The sequence below is a fragment of the Patiria miniata genome, unplaced genomic scaffold, assembly GCF_015706575.1.
Source record: "Patiria miniata isolate m_02_andy unplaced genomic scaffold, ASM1570657v1 HiC_scaffold_3, whole genome shotgun sequence".
Lineage (NCBI taxonomy): Eukaryota > Metazoa > Echinodermata > Asteroidea > Valvatida > Asterinidae > Patiria > Patiria miniata.
Window position 1 is genome coordinate 12,959,709 of NW_024037069.1, and position 16,582 is coordinate 12,976,290.

The following is a 16,582-nucleotide window of genomic DNA, read 5'->3' on the forward strand; positions in this document are numbered from 1 at the left end:
AACCATGACGTCGCATGAGACGTCGCATGAGCCGGCCAATGATAGTGCAATACGTCATTATGAATATTTATTTTCTCATGAATATTTAGTTTATTTCAATGAATACTTCAAATACGTCCAAAGATTGATCATTGCAACAGCGATCGTGCGCTGCCTAGCGGTTAAGAGACTCGTGTATCAAGCAAGCGTTCGAGGTTCGAATCTCGAAGAAGTGAGCGACTGATTGATAAATAGAAATTAAGGAAAGGAGGGGGTAAGAGTAGAGGAGGGAAAGTGGAGGGAATAACCATAAAAGAGGTAACTTTTGGCGCTAGAAAATTTATTGAAAAAAGTGGTGTCCGGTTGGCAGAATTTTTCCTGAACGAGCAACTTCACATGTGCACGAATACATGCACGAATACACGTAACACGTTGTCCATATCATTAACACACAACAGATAAGATCATTTTGTACGCACTTTGACATGGCCGCCGGTCCGCTCTTTTTAGATCCGTCATGTTTCTGTCGATTCTTGGGCGGCTTTCGCTTCTTTCTTGCCTGTATCGCCATCACTGCAAAACAAAGGAAAACAAGAACATCAAGTAGTGTTCAATTTATAAAACTCTGAATTTCAATTGTGGAGAATAAGCTGGAAAAAGAGGTACCTTTTCGAGAACTCATGGTGAAAAAACCGGTGAAAGTTCTTGACAATTGACACCCCGATATTACCAACGAGCTCCAAAATGGAGCATGCGTCATGGAAAGCGCCCTCATCGGCATCTTGAAAGTGTAGCTAGGGAAATGGGGATTTTTTTATAAATTCACCTCCAAGTAAAAAAAGAAAGAACAAATTTAAGGATCTAATTTGACTTCATTAAGTTCTCTTATTAGAATTTTCCAATTAGCAAAGCGCTTGGATCCTTACGTGTGGCATTATTTCACACAAAAAAGGGAAAATTGTATAGTGGGGGTTGAGTGAGGGCGGTATTGCGATTTGTGAAGTCCCATAGACATCTTTTAAAAAACCAGTTCAACTCGTAAAGATCATTACCAAAAAAATTCATTTAACTTTTTCCCTCTAAAATGAACGTTTTCAGAAAAAAGTTTGCAATACTTAATGAAACATTCCCCATTTCATTAACAACTTTTATTATATAAGATTTGAGGCTTTGCATGGTGGGGTATCGGTATCGTTTCGGTTTTGCGGTAACACCATGTGGTAATAACTACTGCTTAGAAGATATTAGTTCCGAGAAGAACTTGTCCTGCTTATTCAACTGTTCTAAACAGAACAAAAAACTACTTAGCAAGTTGATAATAAGCAGGACAAGTTCTTCTCAGAACTAATATCTTCTAAGCAGTAGTTATTACCACATGGTGTTACCGCAAAACCGAAACTTTTATTATATCAATATCCCCCAATAATTCTAAATTTTGAGAAAACGTGGCACATTCACATTAAAGTGCCTTACTACCTGAAAAAATTGTAACAGCCAACAAATTTAGAAAGGGTGACCAAATTAATGTACCGAGTGATTTATTCCCCCCCCCCAAAAAATAAAATATAGTCATATAATTATAGTCATTATAATAGTGCCCAATATGATCATATGCAAATATTCAGACTCAAACCCCACAAATTTTGAAACATTATGTCCAACATCACTTTTAGGAAGCTAGCACAACCACATTATTACAACAGTTTCTTCACATCCAAAAGAGTATGTTTAAAAAATGTACTTTCGAGACAACAAAGAGTCCAGAAATAAACTGTTTTTAACAAAACTTTTTCTTCAATATTTTATTTCACCAGCAAACAGAAATCCATTTTATCAGGGGAAGGAGAGGGGATGGAATGAATAAGTACATGTACATGTAAATCACTGTTTTAATTGTTTTCGCGTTAAAAATCAGTTTAATTTTTCATGTTTTATTTTTGATTTATCTTTTCACAATTCATATTTTTTTTTTTCATCACATACATAGCAGTCAAATATCAAGGATTTTTGTTAACTCTTTTCTTTTGTGGGGGGGGGTGTTTAATTTTTAATTTTTTAATCAAAAATTTGTATCCGATTTCTTTCCATAATGGGCAAGTTCATACAACGTACAAAATGTCCGCTACCTACAGAAACCTTTTATTCCGAGTGAAAATGCATTGATATGTGCATACCAGAATGTTATGCAATACAAACTGGTAGCACCCAACCAAGACTGACAGTCAAGCAATAGTTTCCTTATTTATTTCGGCCCTCGCAGTAAGATCTTATAAACTGATCATCAAGCGTCTTGAAGGAACCACAGCCAGTAGACTCTGGTCCCAGAGGGCCAGCCTAGTGTTCTCTTTGCTCCTGACTGACTGACTCACTGACCGACTGTCACTTGTGAAGTAAACTTGCTTCAGTCCCACCTTGGCCCAAATATTTGACTCCAATGACTACCTTGACCCATACTGATCTGGACCAGTTTGACTAGGTTTGTCTCGTCTTTAGCAATAATTCCACCCACTGGAATGGTATTGGCCGTCGTCAGACTATTGCACTTCTATTTGTGTTTTCATTTCTTGTTGGTTGAGTCTTTCTTCTCGCGACGCTTCATGGCCACCGTGCACTGCGGGCAGAACCATTTGCCCTTAGGGGGGTTGGTGATGCCCACGCAGCCGTAATGGAACCACTCAATCGGACACTGCAGAGAAAGAGAAGAAAACCGGTTTGAAAATATTTATATATTTGGACAGGTAATAGGTCTCTCTCATATGACGTCACTTGCTACAGATTGTGACAAGCATCGGCATTTTGGGCGTCACATTTTCATGACACGCATTGCCAGTGCCGTATTTCGAAGATCTTTTGGGCAACATGTGCGGTGTTTAGAACATTTTGCACACTGCGTGCACACGCACCTGATGGCGTTGAACACACAGCTAAAAATGTTTCTATGAAGATGGCTGTCTATGAGAGGGATCTATATGAGTGTCTATTATCTGGTATGAAAGTACATCAAAGACGATCCTTTAACTGGATAAGCAGTTCTGTCTGTGAAGGATAACTGTTTATGACATCAATAAACCCCCCACCCAAAAAAAAAAAATTCAAACAAAGTTATCTTGGCCAATACAAAAAAAGTTCAGGCTTGTGTCTACAACGAACAACCCAAGATATTTACAGCACATGTGACTCCGATACACAGAATGTTGCAAACCTGCCCAAACATAAAGACACTCTACGGACTCTGTACAAAGGTACTTCTGCAGAGTTTTTGCAGGTCTCATAAGGCCAACCTAGTGTTCTCTTTGCATCTATCTCACTGACTGACTGTCACTTGAGACTAAATGTAGACTAGTGAAGAGAGCCGGGCAGTGCTATCGTATAGGATGACTTCTCAACACCAATGAATAAATAGCCCTTCTGAATCCATTGACTAGAATGTTGTGTACTCTGGAACCAGCTTTGTACTCACATTTGAATTGTCGCATCCCACCATTTCCCCGTAAGACACCTGGTTGCACAGGCAGTAGCGAGGTTCATTGGGATCGTAGGTCCATTCAGGCGCTGGCGGGTTGGTGTCATCCAGGATGCTCTCTGTCAGCAGGTCCGCCAGGGGTTGCGTCGTGGCTGTTGTCGGCGCCTGCGGCTGGACGTTTGTCACACTTGGGGTGGAGGCCCTCGAGTTTGTTCTGTGAAGACAAGAAATTTAAGAACATTGTAGTAAAAGATGAACAGCCATTAGTACAGGGAGCTTCTAAGCAGATAATATTACTTAGCAGAAATCGACTGGGAACCAGTCAAATGCATTGCACATAGCATAACATTTTGGCTGGTGACCTCCTTTTGCTAAACAAATATTACTTAGCAGAAATCGACTGGGAACCAGTCAAATGCATTGCACATAGCATCACATTTTGGCTGGTGACCCGTTTTTGCTAAGCAAATATTTTCAGTGCTTAGCGAATTTCTGTGCACAACAGCTCCATTAAAAATGACCCTGCTCTGGTCTCCTTTGACCTTCAAAGTTCACTGACCTTCGACCCCTGTGTCTGCTACTCTCTGTAGTTGTAGGAGTTGTTGATGTAGCTGCCGAGGTGCTGGATGATGATTGGCTGGTATCTCTACTCATGCTTCCCAGTCCGCTGAATCCGCCTGATTTCAAGGCCTCATAGCTGGCTTTCAGGCTGGCTGTTCGCCTACCCTGTTGCATCTGTTAGAAAAGCAGCCAATATTCCATTGATTAAATCCTCTCAAGTTTTAAATAGATTATCTTTCGAGGGATACCCAAGGTCTTCTTAAGATTGTAACATTCCTTTCCAAATGACAGTTTACCGAAGGACCCATGTACTTCTAGCAGATATCTTTTTAAATGAAATACTTAAAGGAATATCCATTCTGCTATTGTCTTTATTCTAAATTTTTATACACTGGCTTACCAGGTTTCAGGGAACTTTTTGATTTTAAAGTACTACAAATTTCCATTTTCACTAGAAAACAGGGATGCCATCTTAGGCAGCAGCTTCAGTTGTTACTGCTTCAGCATCAAATGTTGCCAGATTTAGGTTTTTGTATTGTGTGTGTTTGTTGATTTTAATACAGCAGGCAGTCAATTAGTAACTTTATACACAAGTATTTTCAGTGAGCTGCATATGGAAGCATGATTTGTACATTAAATCCCTAACCTGCTGAGTATGTACGCGGTGACATCACAGCAACCTCATCCTCAGTTTTCAGGAATAGCCTGGAAAATTGCCTTTATTTTACATGTGCACGTTTAAAAAACATGGAATCTGAAACTGGGTGTTTCGTTGTACACATGTACATGAGTTACATTCACCCCGAGGACAGACAGACAAAGGGTGAACAGATTCTTTGTTGTCCTCGATCGTGAGTTTGTGTGCTTAGTCTGTGGAAGAGTGTTGTATTATAGGGCCAGAGGCAAAGACAATGCCTTGTCCTCGAGAGTTTTGTAAAAAAAACGACTGTTATGTTCCTGTCCACTTTTGAGGAATGGACATTTCAACAATTTGTTTTTTAAATTGAACAAAGAAATTGATTTGAGCAGGGTTTTGAACCTGCGACCTCAGTTCCGGAGCTCTAACAACTTAGCTACCCAGCCCTGTGTCGACTGTTCCCCAATTCGTCAATCTCCTTGTTCAAGGGGCGCTAGTCAGAAGCCATAAACCCGTGTATGCCATGCAGCCAGGGATCATGCCCAAAGTCACAATGCAGACCTGGTAAATAGCAAACAGGAATCACTCAGAGAGGATACAGCTTTTTGTTTTAATGGATCTGTTAACCTTCCTACCTGTAGTGTATTAGAGACAGCCTGAGCAGCTGCTAGGGCTATGGCGTTACTGCCGGCGCCAACATGCCCCAGGTTGTAAGACAACGCGGGCTGAGAGGTACCAGACTCTCGGCCTTCTAGGAGGGAGGAACTGCCCTTTGTCGTCAGGCTGCTGGAGCGGAAACTCAGCATATCCTGAGTCATGTCAGACGGGAAGCTGGTCAGGAGTTTCTTCTCAGTCAGGGCTTTCTTGTCGATGTTGTTTTCCATATGGTTTTTCCTCTCTGTTGGGGGGGATACAGAGGCAACAATTGGGGTTAATGCAGTCCAAACATTTCAACATTTTTTCTTACTTAAAGGGCCATGCAATGTATTTTTTTTAATGCAATGCAATTTATTTGTTTAACCCTAACTCCCTATGCATTTTGTTCTAGGATGTAACCTCAATCCTGCAAAATCCTCCCTCCATGTAAAAATAGCATATAGCCTCAATCCCACAAAATCCTCCGTTATTTCTTGAATGTGTTCCTTGGAGGGGTGACCACTGCCTCAATCCTGCAAAATCCCCCGGCAATCACTGTCAATATGTTGAGGCAGAGCCAGTGACATCCTGGAGCAGTGCGCAGGATTTCAAGTATTAAATTTATGCAATGCTGAGCATGAACAACACAAGGTCCGGCCCAAGAACTTAACACAGTGCATCCTCCAAAATCAGCAACGCACTTTTGCCATGTAACCTGAATCCTGCAAATTCCTCCAATTTGCAAAAAGGATTTTGGAGGATTTGGGATGGTTAGGGTTAAAGTCACTCACAGAAGACCGAAAAGTCTAGGTCGACTTACTTTCTCCCCTTGTTGGTGCCTGAAGCTGCTTCGTTGGGATGTCCAGCTCTAATGACCCTGTAACCATCGTAACGAATCATGTTACAAATAAAATTACAATTATGACAATAATCTAAGGGACAGGGCTGACTGTATAGTGATAGGTTATGTTAAATGCATCTAACTTTGTTCAACAAAAATGATACTTTGAGTTTCTAATTCCCTAGGCCCTTTTGGCTTGGAACATCCTCAATCCTGCAAAATCCTCCAATTGCCACCATGTAAAAATTGGATTCAGCCTGAATCCTCCAAATCATCCGTTATTTCTTGAATTTCTTCAGTGGAGGTGTGACCATTGCCTCAATCCTTCCAAATCCTCCAACAATCACTGTAATGGGTCGAGGCAGAGCCGATGACATTCAGAAGCAGTGCAGATGATATCGAGCATAATGCAGGACTGAACATAAACAATGCTGCATACAGCCTACAAACTCAACCAATGCATCCTCCAATACCAACCGACAATTTTTTGCCATTCAGCCTCAATCCTCCAAAATCCTCCAAAACCGCCTGGTTGACTTTGGAGGATTGAGGGTTAGGGTGATGGATTAATACAGAAAAGTTTAATAACAAATTGACCTATATATTCTTGTAAAACTCACTGAAGTAAGAATTTATCATCCAACTGTAACATAACATGGCCTTACTTCTTTCTAAAACTTCGGTGATTCCCGCATTATCTGCTTCGAGTTCCATTTTGAACTTATTCAGTTCCTGGTCTAATTTTCGCAAGTAGCGATCGACCTGTAAAAAAGAAATGGTATCAGGAACAATTTAGATATTACAATATGGAACACTTGGGGTCAGATACGATTGGATATTGACTGTCATCATCATAATCATATCTGAAATATTCCTTTGATGCTAACCATTAACAGAAGAATACATTTAAGCAAACGATCCCGCTAAGCAATTCAACATGTTCCAACTTTAAACATCCATTTTGCCAATTTATTTTGATAGCAAATTCATAAAATGAATGAAAAGTTGCCAGCAGAATCACAAGGAGAAAAAAAGGAAATATCCCCACATTTTTATTTTCTTACCAAATCGTAAACCTGGTTTGCCAGTTGAACCTTCTCATCACAATCTTCCAAAATCTTGTAATAATCCTGCACATAAAAATATACCAAAAAAATAATCTGTATTTAAAAGCAATAACCTTGGTGTTTCAAAGTGTAAACATAAACATGATAAACTTGTTTATCAGTTAAACAAAAATAATATTTGGGGGGTGCTTTTTCTTCTTGAGTTTTTTTTTACTCTCAAGTAAAAATAGTTCAATATCAATTATTATCATTTTATTTTGTTGAAAAATTCTCAACATGCCAACTTCTCATTGAGAGCATTACAAAACATGAAAACCTCATTTTAGTTTTCAACAGAAAGTCACAAATGGTGAACTCCCATGAAATCAAAAGGGCGCCCTCTCTAGTCACCTTTCTGATGGCCTCATAACTCTTTGACTCCGGTTTTGCAGAATTCGTTTTCTTTGCAGCTTCAAAAAACTTGCTTTGTCGCTCGTCCAGGTTGTCCATTGCATCTAAAATGGAAGAGGAAATATCAATTTCATGATTTATTCACAAACAATACCTTTAAAATTCGCACAAGAAACACAAAAAACAAAAATTTGAGGACGTACTTTGTACTTGGAGGTCCATCTCACGCATTTCCGTGAACCGCTCTCGCAGGTCCATCGGTAGCTGCTCGATCACTATCAAAAATAAACGCCAAAAAAGCCATGTTATTTAACTTTGTAGAGAATAAAACTCCAAAGAAGAGATAGTTGACTTCAATTTAATTCAAAAATTAACATAATTCCCTACTTACTCTCCAAATAATCCTCTAAATATAGCATTTTGGGCGATAACTTTTACAGCCAACCGCGAGGAGAAAATATTACATCCCCTAAGCTAATGTAACAGTGCCTGTGATTGGCTGAGGGATTATGATAAAAACTGTCCATTTACTCTTTAAAATTTAGTTTTGAAAACAAGCCAATCTAATTATAACTAAATCAATTTAATAATTGATGTTCAATACGTTTTAGTTGTGTATATTTTGAGTAAATAATTAAAATGCCAGGAAATGACACTGAAATATTATTTTGTCGTGGACCAATTAAGAGGGGTTTTTCGTGCATACACGTACACTGTGGTCTACCATTTTGTTGGCTGGTCCCCGGCTAACTGTCGCAGCGAAAGTGATGCGAGCACGGCGCGGCCGGGGCATGGCAGCCGGGGACGATCGAGCGAAAAAACGGCACTGTCTTCGCCACGCGGCGGTCAGGGCACAGGATGACGCTGTATATATTTCGTTTATGAGGCCCGTGCGTATTTTTTTCGGTTCGAGTTTCACCGAAAAATAGATTTTATTCACAAATTACTGTTTTTCTAACTATACAAACGTTATTTCTCTTTTGGATGAGACATCGAACGAAATAATCCGCCTTTGTAGTTATGGGAATTGGGATAATCACTTCAAATTTTGAATTAATTTGGGGCCAATAATTTCAGATGGCCTACTAAATTTGAACTTAAGAGGCGCACAAGCAACCCAGAACTAGCCCCTTACAGAATTGCAGCACCCCAAACAGACAAACAAAGTAGGTTTTACTTTTATCGTTACATTAAAATATGAAAAGTCTTTAGAGACAAAATAAAATCGTTTGGACAGTATCTTGAAGTTGAAAGGGATGCCAGTGGACCTTGCTGCCTTTTTGTGGTGGTATTTTTGCAAGTTGAGCACGTCATCCCAAATAAATTTCTAAAATCTGAATAAAAGATTAACTGTTCGAGCTAGATCTCATTTTCCGAGGTTATATGGGCTTTTCCATTAATGGAATAACAATTTCAAAATAAATGGGAGTTTCGTTTTAGAGTGCCGTACGTCCCAAACGCACTTTAATTTATTCATTGTTTTATATTTTTTTCAAGTTCGCAAGCAGACGTTAATTGCTTTAATTGGTTTTGCAATTGGTTTTGACAAAAGACATCAATAATAATTTCTCGATTTTGTTGATGTGAGAAAATTAACGACTGATTTAGAAAAAAAGGCATGATGTCATTACAGAAATTACGAGTAGTCACGATGAAAAAATGACATCATGAATAATACTTTTCATGGCCAGTCGTGAAATTTGTCACGACTAGTCGTGAAAAGTTTCACACATTTTTGTGGGTTTTTTTTGTCCCGCATCATGAAATTGTTGTTAATGTTATTTGCACGCGATAACATTAATGACTGGTTTTTAAGGGGGGGGGGGGGGGACGCGAGGTTCTTCGTTGATAATGTTGTCATGATTGAACACCGTCTGTTCCAAGGATGTTTTTAACGCCGGGTCAGTAACTTGATAAATGAAAACTTCAAAATTTCGTTAAGGCCGCTGTTTTCTTTATTTTATGTTTTACGATAAACACGCACGCAATACGTTTATAGGCCTTCAATCCTTTGAAGACTTTTGAAGGTAGATGGGAAAGCGTATAGTTACTGTAGTGTGATGTATTATTTGTTCCGAACAAAAATAATAAGTTTATATAAATTATTTTATTGACAACATGGAGAAAGAAAGCAATCATTTAATTCTGAAAACAATTACCCCAGCTAGACCACTGCATTCCGATAGAAACTGTATTTTTTTTTTTTAAATAATGGATGGTGTATCCTTGTTTGACGTCATGGGACTAGCAAGTGTACAGCTACTCGTTTTTAGATGCGGCACGCCCATGCCGCAGCCGGCTGCGCCTAACTGAACTCGATCTGTCCCACCATGCATAAGGACCGTGATAGACGCTTTGAACACTACTGCAAAGGATAATCCGATGTTTGTTTACTTTTATTGTTTCCGCTAGCGCTCGGACAAAACAACGGGAACTGACCATGTTTGACAACCGATGTAGTGAGTTTATTGCCGGCGAAATATATCGATCAATCGATCGATCAATTACGTTTCACTGGTGACGGTAAACCACGTCGTGTTGTCACATGCAGATATCCATAATCTTCAGCGCGTGTTGAATGAATGAAGTCACAACCTCAGTCCCAGAGTCTACTTCCAACCTTGAAGCAATAGTAGACCCTGGTAGGGTAGGGAACTTACTTAATTCTTGTGTCTGATTCGATCCCGTGATATGATCAACTGACGGTTTTATATCGTGTACTTGGTGGTTTTACTAACGTTCGTTGTGAATTATTACGGCCAATCCTCCTCGAAAACATTCACCCTTTGCATTTTGCTTTTAGTGAAATACTGCATGTTGGATGTTAGGAGCGTACTGCTCCACGCCATGAAGACAAGGTTGGAATGAAGTCACAATTTGATGCACCGGGCACCAGCGATTTCCCTTCAGCACTAGCATGCAGCGCACGCAGCAGCAGCTCCATCGGTACAAGATGGCTGCTGCCAGTAATGCGCCGTCTGGGCCCGGGCTGTCTAGCGTGCAAGGCATGCCAGGACAGGGGCGCGGACCGAACAACGGCGCAGACTGGCGCAAAAACATCGCTTGCAGGTTTGTCCGTCATTTCACCCTCATCTGTGCGGTGTTTGTGACTTTTTTTGTGCGGAAATGGGGTTGGGCGTTGCGATCGCCGGCCGGTGTGTTTTCGTGCGTTGTCGTTGGTAGACGTGTAACATGACATACGCAATGCATGTGATTTGTCATGCGACCAAATGGCATGACTGGTATTTTGTATGCGTGTTACCATACTGTGTATTGTCATTTGTGTAGCAAGTTGTTGTGAAATCGAGATAAAAACAAAATCATTAGTCATGATCATAACGATGTGACCACGATTTGATTGTGGTCTTGACTAGACTTAAACGTTAATGAAAACAATGGAGAAAGAAGTTGAATATTAAATAGCCTAGGGCTAGGCCTACAAGTACAAACATGTGTGGAATTTATTGGCCTTGGCATGGAGGAATAAGGACATATGTGTTCTTCCTCCATGGTCTTGGACACGACACATGTTGGAAGAAAATTTAAAGCTTGTCATTTCTATTTTCTTTTCAAGCCCTTGGAATTTGAAAGATTCCTATATCTGGCCATCACTAATTTTTCCCTACAAGTGATGGCCAGATATGGGAATCTTTCCCAAGCGTTTTTCGCTTAAACTAAGGAAATAAACAACTAAAAACAAAGGGGGGAAGAATGTAGTATCCAGACGCCACTTTAGCGGTTGTATACAAACTCTATGGAGAGTCTACAACATTTTCAAAGTATTTTCTAACAAAATTAGAAATGTTTCTCAGTCCCAGATTCATGTCTTTTCAACATTTTTGCAATGGCTGACCTTCATTGAGATGATATATGACGAAAAAAGTGGTGTCAGGATGCAACATTCTTTGCAGAAAGGGGAGCCTAGAAAATATTTAAAATGTAATCCTGTTTTATTGGTCAATGGACATCACAAATTTTCCCCTGCAGTGACTTATCAGTATCACTATCAGCCATCACAAAGTGATAACATGTCTTAGTAAAGGTCAAATTTAGCAGGGAAAATGTTGAAGCATTTACTGAGAAAACACTTCTTTCCCTCATGTTTTTGTTCTTGTGTTGCTCATCTGGGCTTTTTGAAAAAATGAAGGAGGCAGGCCCCTTTTCTCTTCTTTTTTTCTTAAGGTGGCAGCTTTTCCAAGATGGCAGATTGGTTCTTCCATTTTCTCGACTCTTTTGCTGATACAAAGTTGTGTCCAAAGGAGCCATAACCCTTTCTTAATAGCTACTGTTTTGTTAGTCAAAAAACCCAAATAAACAAACAGTATATTTCTATATTTGTTTATTTGGGTTTTTTGACTAACAAAACAGTATATTTCTACTTCTACTTCGGTAAGGCAAAATAAAAAAAAAAACATGTTTAGCGTCCTGCCTCTTTGACAAAAAGGAAGGAGGAGGCCCTTTTTTTTTTTTTTTTTTTTTTCAAAATGGCCGCCCGACACATTTTTCAAGACAACGCGGCCGGGCTATTTTTCAAGATGGTTACCAGCTTTTTTTCAAAATGGCCGCCACTTGGACTCATTGACTATTTCCACAGCTTTATACACGGTATAAAAGTCTAAAAATATGATTTCTTTCGTCAGAGATCGTTAAAATTTATCAATTTTTGTCTTTTAAAAAAAAAAAAAAAAAAAAAAAAAGGAGGCGGCCTCTAAAAAGGAAGCGGGCGGGGACGCTAAACATGTTTTTTTTTTTACTTCGCCTAATACTGGTCTCATAGCATCACCTACCAATAGATGAAGTTTAACAGCTGTATTTTTTTACTTGGCCTTATATTCAGCTATTCAACATATATATTGAAATAGTGTATTAGATAACGTTGAATTACATGTAAACAAAAATAAAAAGTGTCTCTTAACTACCAAATTACTTACCTGCTAAACTTTTCAAGAAAATAAAAATATATTCCACTTATTTGGGGGGGGGGGGGGATTCACACAAAATCTGTGACCAGATTTACTAGGGTTGCCTAGTCTGGTTTCAACATCTGCAAAAGATGTTAATGATCATCAAACCTCTAAGCTTCTCTATGGAAGAACATAGTTTAAACAATTTCATTTTCTATCTTGCACGCCATGGCAGATATTTCATTCATGGACTCTGCAGGGCAGGGGACAACTGCAGATACGCCCACGACCGGGCAGGCAAACCTTCCACACGTTGCAAGTTCTTCTTACTTGGGACCTGTCGGTATGGCAACCAGTGCAAGTGAGTACATAACCTTACAGGGTTTTGTTTTTGTCTCTGAAACATCTTAGATTAAATCGCTGGATGTGGTTCAGCAATCCAGTGGGTATAAAGAGCTTGTACAGAGCGCCCTCAATATGGACAGGTCATAATTTACTGGTCTGGCACCTAGACTTCTTGAAAACTGGTTCTTAGATTTGGACCTTTTTTTTTGCGCTTCCAGGTTTGACCATGACGTCCCAGGTGCACCCGTCCAGCCCATGAGTATAGCGCCCCCTACCATGATCCCCATGGCCCAGAACATCAGCTGGGGCCAGCCCCCTATCCACCCCATGTACCAGCCCGTCATGGCCGCTGCGTACTACGCTCCTCCCCACATGGTCCAGGTGCCCCAGCGGACCGACATGACTGTGATGCCTGACGGATCCCAGGTGACTGAAGAGAGGAGAGGTTATTGAGTTGCCGCCTGAAGTAGGTTGCGGGAGTTTGATTTGCAACAGGTAAATAGCTTACAAATATGGACTGCTTTTAAGTGGTATAGTAAAACTATATTCTAGAGGGTGATCCCAACAGCATTTTAATTTCCAGAGGTGCAGCCAAAGGAAAATGTAATGCTTCATAGATCACCAAGGGAGGCTAGTCTTACAACAGGTGAATATTTTACAAATATTGACTGCTTGTAAGTGGTATAGTAAAACTACATGTATATTCTAGAGGGTGATCCGTACAGCATTCTATTTTCCAGAGGTGAAGCCAAAGGAAAAATATAATGCTTCATAGGGAGGCTAGTTTTACTGTGTCATTTGTTAAAGCAATTGGTATTTGTTATATAACCCCATACCCACAAATTCTGTTTTAGAGATACCTGATTAGTAAAATCAAACCCAAAGACAACTGTACTTCTATTCCAGTTTAAAATTAGCTGAAAAGCCACTTGAGGGAATTCTTTTATTTCATTTGAATATAATTCCACTAATTTACATGTAAGTGGGGGAGTGTGGCCTGGTGGTTAGGGTTTGTGACTCATGATCAGAGGGTCAGGGGTTGTGTCCTTGGGCAAGCCACTTCATCCCCACTTGCTTCTCTCCACCCCGGAGTGTAAATGGGTATCGGCATTAACAGGGGAGTAACCTGTGATGGACTAGCATCCTGTCCAGGGGAAATACAAATATTCTCGGTCGTTTCATGCCACTGAAACCGGAGATATATGCCGGCTTGATGGGCCACATTTAGCAATTGTTGTCTGCTGTGATGTGAGATATGACGTTTTTAAAACCCGAGCGGCGCATACCAACCGAGGCGCATAGCACCATGGATGCTAATAAGTCAAAAAGATAAATGATTGTAACTTACTGTATGAGAAATAAATTAAATCAATGCAATGTATTACCTTTGATTACTGAAGGCTTTGATGTCCTGCCGGACTTCAGTGATGAGACGGAGGGGTTGACGTTGCAGTTCTCGTTGCGCGAAGCTAGCGCGCTGGCAGGTTCCACACACGTGCGCGCAATGAACGCAGTGCGATATCACTGATCTCCACGTAAAAATGGATGTCAGTGTGTGACATGCATTTTTATTGTCCAGACACGAGGCATTCTAGACCAATAAAATTACAGTATCCAAACACATGATTTAACAAAGTTTCATGACAGACTTTACTTACATGTGGCATATGTGTTTTCCCCTTGCAGATTATTGATGTACATCCATGCACCATAGAGCAGGACCGAAAACACCTCAGATGAGTTCCCAAGTAGAGTATTTGTCATTTTTTTTGTTTAACCACAGAACAAGAAAATCTACAGTTTTCTAATATACTCAGTAAAATTATGTAGTCAACTTGATTATGCATGTGTGTGTGTGTTTGTAGTGACTTGAATTGCTGCAAAACATGAAACTTGCCTGTAACAGACCAAAGTGTAAAGTTTGAAGATCATTTTGTTTTGTACTTGATTGTCAAGAAATAGTCACATTTCTTAAGAAGTGTCCACATTCAATTTTCAGTAGTGATTTCTGAAGGCAGTTTAACAGAAAAGACCCCCCCTCAAAAAAAGGGAATAGGATTAGTTTTGTGTTTTGTAGCATATCTTGAGTCTGTCTTCTATCCTGTTCTTGATGCATTGTATATGTATTACACCAATAACCAGAGAAGTGGTCAAGTGGAACACTTCACTGCAACCATTGCAGTTTACTCCCCAAGCAAGAATGATCGGCCTCGTTTCCTTCCACGAGCCTCTGAGATGGGTCACAGATAGAGGGCGCTTTCCACCTGCCCTCCCATCTGTACGTTTGAAACAAATATGTTGTGATTAACGTTAATTGTAAGTTGGGTTGTTTTTTTAACTGAAGAACCGTACAAGTGCAAGCAATGTTGTAATTTAACTTTTTATGGGGTTATTAAGTAAACTTGACTGATGTACCCAGTTAATCTGAGGTTACTTGGTCAAAAAACACTTTTTCCTGAAATTCTGCTTGATCCCTACTGAAAACGAAGCAGAGTTGAAGAAAAAATATAAATAGATTGAAATGGGGGTTATATCTACGACAGATCGAACTTTTTTTTTTTTACGTCTGTGTACATGTACTTTTAACTCAATTTTGTCTGTCTTTGATCACCTGATTGTTTATCAGAAATAATTTATTACTTTTAGTAAACAGATGGCCAACAGTTGAGGGGATGAAAAAAAAATAATAATAATCGGAGCAGAAGGACACAATAATCTAAAGACTTGGTAATATGCAACCAAAGTTTTTATTATGAATGCAGAACAGAGTAGTGAGAAGAGAATGAAAAAAAATTGAGGAAACTCCTTGCCTTACTATTTACAAACTTTTCTCTAGGGAAAATCAAAGATTTTCACGGGGATGTAAATTTTTCCCATTGATTTTGAATTCAATGGGAAATGCCTTTCTAATATTAGTATGTTTAAAAGATTAACTTTTCTTGCAAGAGCAACAATCTGGGAGTGTCCTGAAAATGAAAATGCATGTTAACACACATTTCTTATAAATTCAGGCACTTTAAAGTTTGACTGGTATCTATCCAATATTTTTAATCCTAACCCCCTAGGGTGATTTACTAGGAACCTTCCTCATCCTTGCAAATCCCAACACCATATGGTAAACTGTGCACATAAACAGTTGGACTCTGTTTATTTGTGGTATGCCTAATCCCACGTAAAGTCAGTTTACTAGTGCAGTACTCATCCTAACAGATTCCAACAAACCCTGATGATGGAGTTTGGCTGGTTGGGGATCGTTAGGGTTAAAGTATAGGAAAAATAATTAGTCAAAAAAAATGTGTTGAAGTTTTATTTCATTTAATAATTTATTTTCAGTTATTTGTTGTTTGAAAATGGCGTGTATTCTTGAAATCAGAATCAGCATTTTTAATATTACACAGCCTGCCGTGTCATAATTGCAAATATTATCATAATTGTTCATACCACAGTCGATTTGACTTTTATACAATCTTGCAAAAATAAACAAAAGAGACTTTTATTTTTTTTTCCTATATGAGTAAATGTTGTCTGACGTCCGTGTGTTTAGGAAGTGCATCCATTTGTAATGTCAGAGGTCAATGTCCGAGGTCAAAGGTTGAGAGATGCAAATATGTACAATTTATTGCATGCAGTGTCAGCCTCCTTTAGGGCGCTTGGCTTTACCAGATTTTAAAGTAGTTTGGTGTTTTACTTTCAGGTACACTAGATCACTGTGTGAGATAACACTAGTAATGAGTATTTTATACCAATGTCTATAATGGA

The 16,582-nt window shown here is 39.4% G+C and overlaps 2 protein-coding genes and 1 long non-coding RNA gene across 3 annotated transcripts; 1 reads left to right on the forward strand and 2 right to left on the reverse strand.

Annotated features, from left to right (window-relative positions):
• Nucleotides 1–488: 488 nt before the first annotated feature.
• On the reverse strand, nucleotides 489–768 carry LOC119737155. Its single transcript, XR_005272341.1, has 2 exons — nucleotides 646–768; nucleotides 489–552 (listed from the first exon to the last, which is right to left on the reverse strand). It is a non-coding gene; the product is annotated as an uncharacterized LOC119737155 (long non-coding RNA).
• Nucleotides 769–1,753: 985 nt separating this feature from the next.
• Nucleotides 1,754–8,094, reverse strand: LOC119737156 (inhibitor of growth protein 3-like). The gene is made up of 10 exons (XM_038211275.1): nucleotides 7,966–8,094; nucleotides 7,778–7,849; nucleotides 7,575–7,678; nucleotides 7,182–7,247; nucleotides 6,783–6,879; nucleotides 6,097–6,153; nucleotides 5,276–5,538; nucleotides 4,002–4,177; nucleotides 3,440–3,656; nucleotides 1,754–2,665 (listed from the first exon to the last, which is right to left on the reverse strand). Exons 1-10 carry the CDS (start codon nucleotides 7,991–7,993, stop codon nucleotides 2,537–2,539), a joined length of 1,209 nt encoding a protein of 402 aa, XP_038067203.1. The 5' UTR covers nucleotides 7,994–8,094; the 3' UTR covers nucleotides 1,754–2,536.
• A 2,093-nt stretch (nucleotides 8,095–10,187) lies between these two features.
• LOC119737157 (E3 ubiquitin-protein ligase makorin-1-like) lies at nucleotides 10,188–15,750 on the forward strand. The gene is made up of 4 exons (XM_038211276.1): nucleotides 10,188–10,643; nucleotides 12,714–12,839; nucleotides 13,042–13,318; nucleotides 14,510–15,750. Exons 1-3 carry the CDS (start codon nucleotides 10,492–10,494, stop codon nucleotides 13,274–13,276), a joined length of 513 nt encoding a protein of 170 aa, XP_038067204.1. The 5' UTR covers nucleotides 10,188–10,491; the 3' UTR covers nucleotides 13,277–13,318; nucleotides 14,510–15,750.
• Nucleotides 15,751–16,582: the final 832 nt, after the last annotated feature.

Bases quoted from the DNA above. Each gene is read 5' to 3' on its own strand.
- LOC119737156 (XM_038211275.1), bottom strand. From the start codon at position 7,993: ATGCTATATTTAGAGGATTATTTGGAGA. The intron at 5,539-6,096 runs GTAAGTCGACCT...CCCCCCCAACAG, and splicing joins GGCACCAACAAGGGGAGAAA to AGAGGAAAAACCATATGGAA. The intron at 3,657-4,001 runs GTCAGTGAACTT...TTGTCTTCACAG, and splicing joins AGCAGACACAGGGGTCGAAG to AACAAACTCGAGGGCCTCCA.
- LOC119737157 (XM_038211276.1), top strand. From the start codon at position 10,492: ATGCAGCGCACGCAGCAGCAGCTCCATCGGTACAAGATGGCTGCTGCC. The intron at 10,644-12,713 runs GTTTGTCCGTCA...ACGCCATGGCAG, and splicing joins CGCAAAAACATCGCTTGCAG to ATATTTCATTCATGGACTCT. The intron at 12,840-13,041 runs GTGAGTACATAA...TTGCGCTTCCAG, and splicing joins CGGTATGGCAACCAGTGCAA to GTTTGACCATGACGTCCCAG.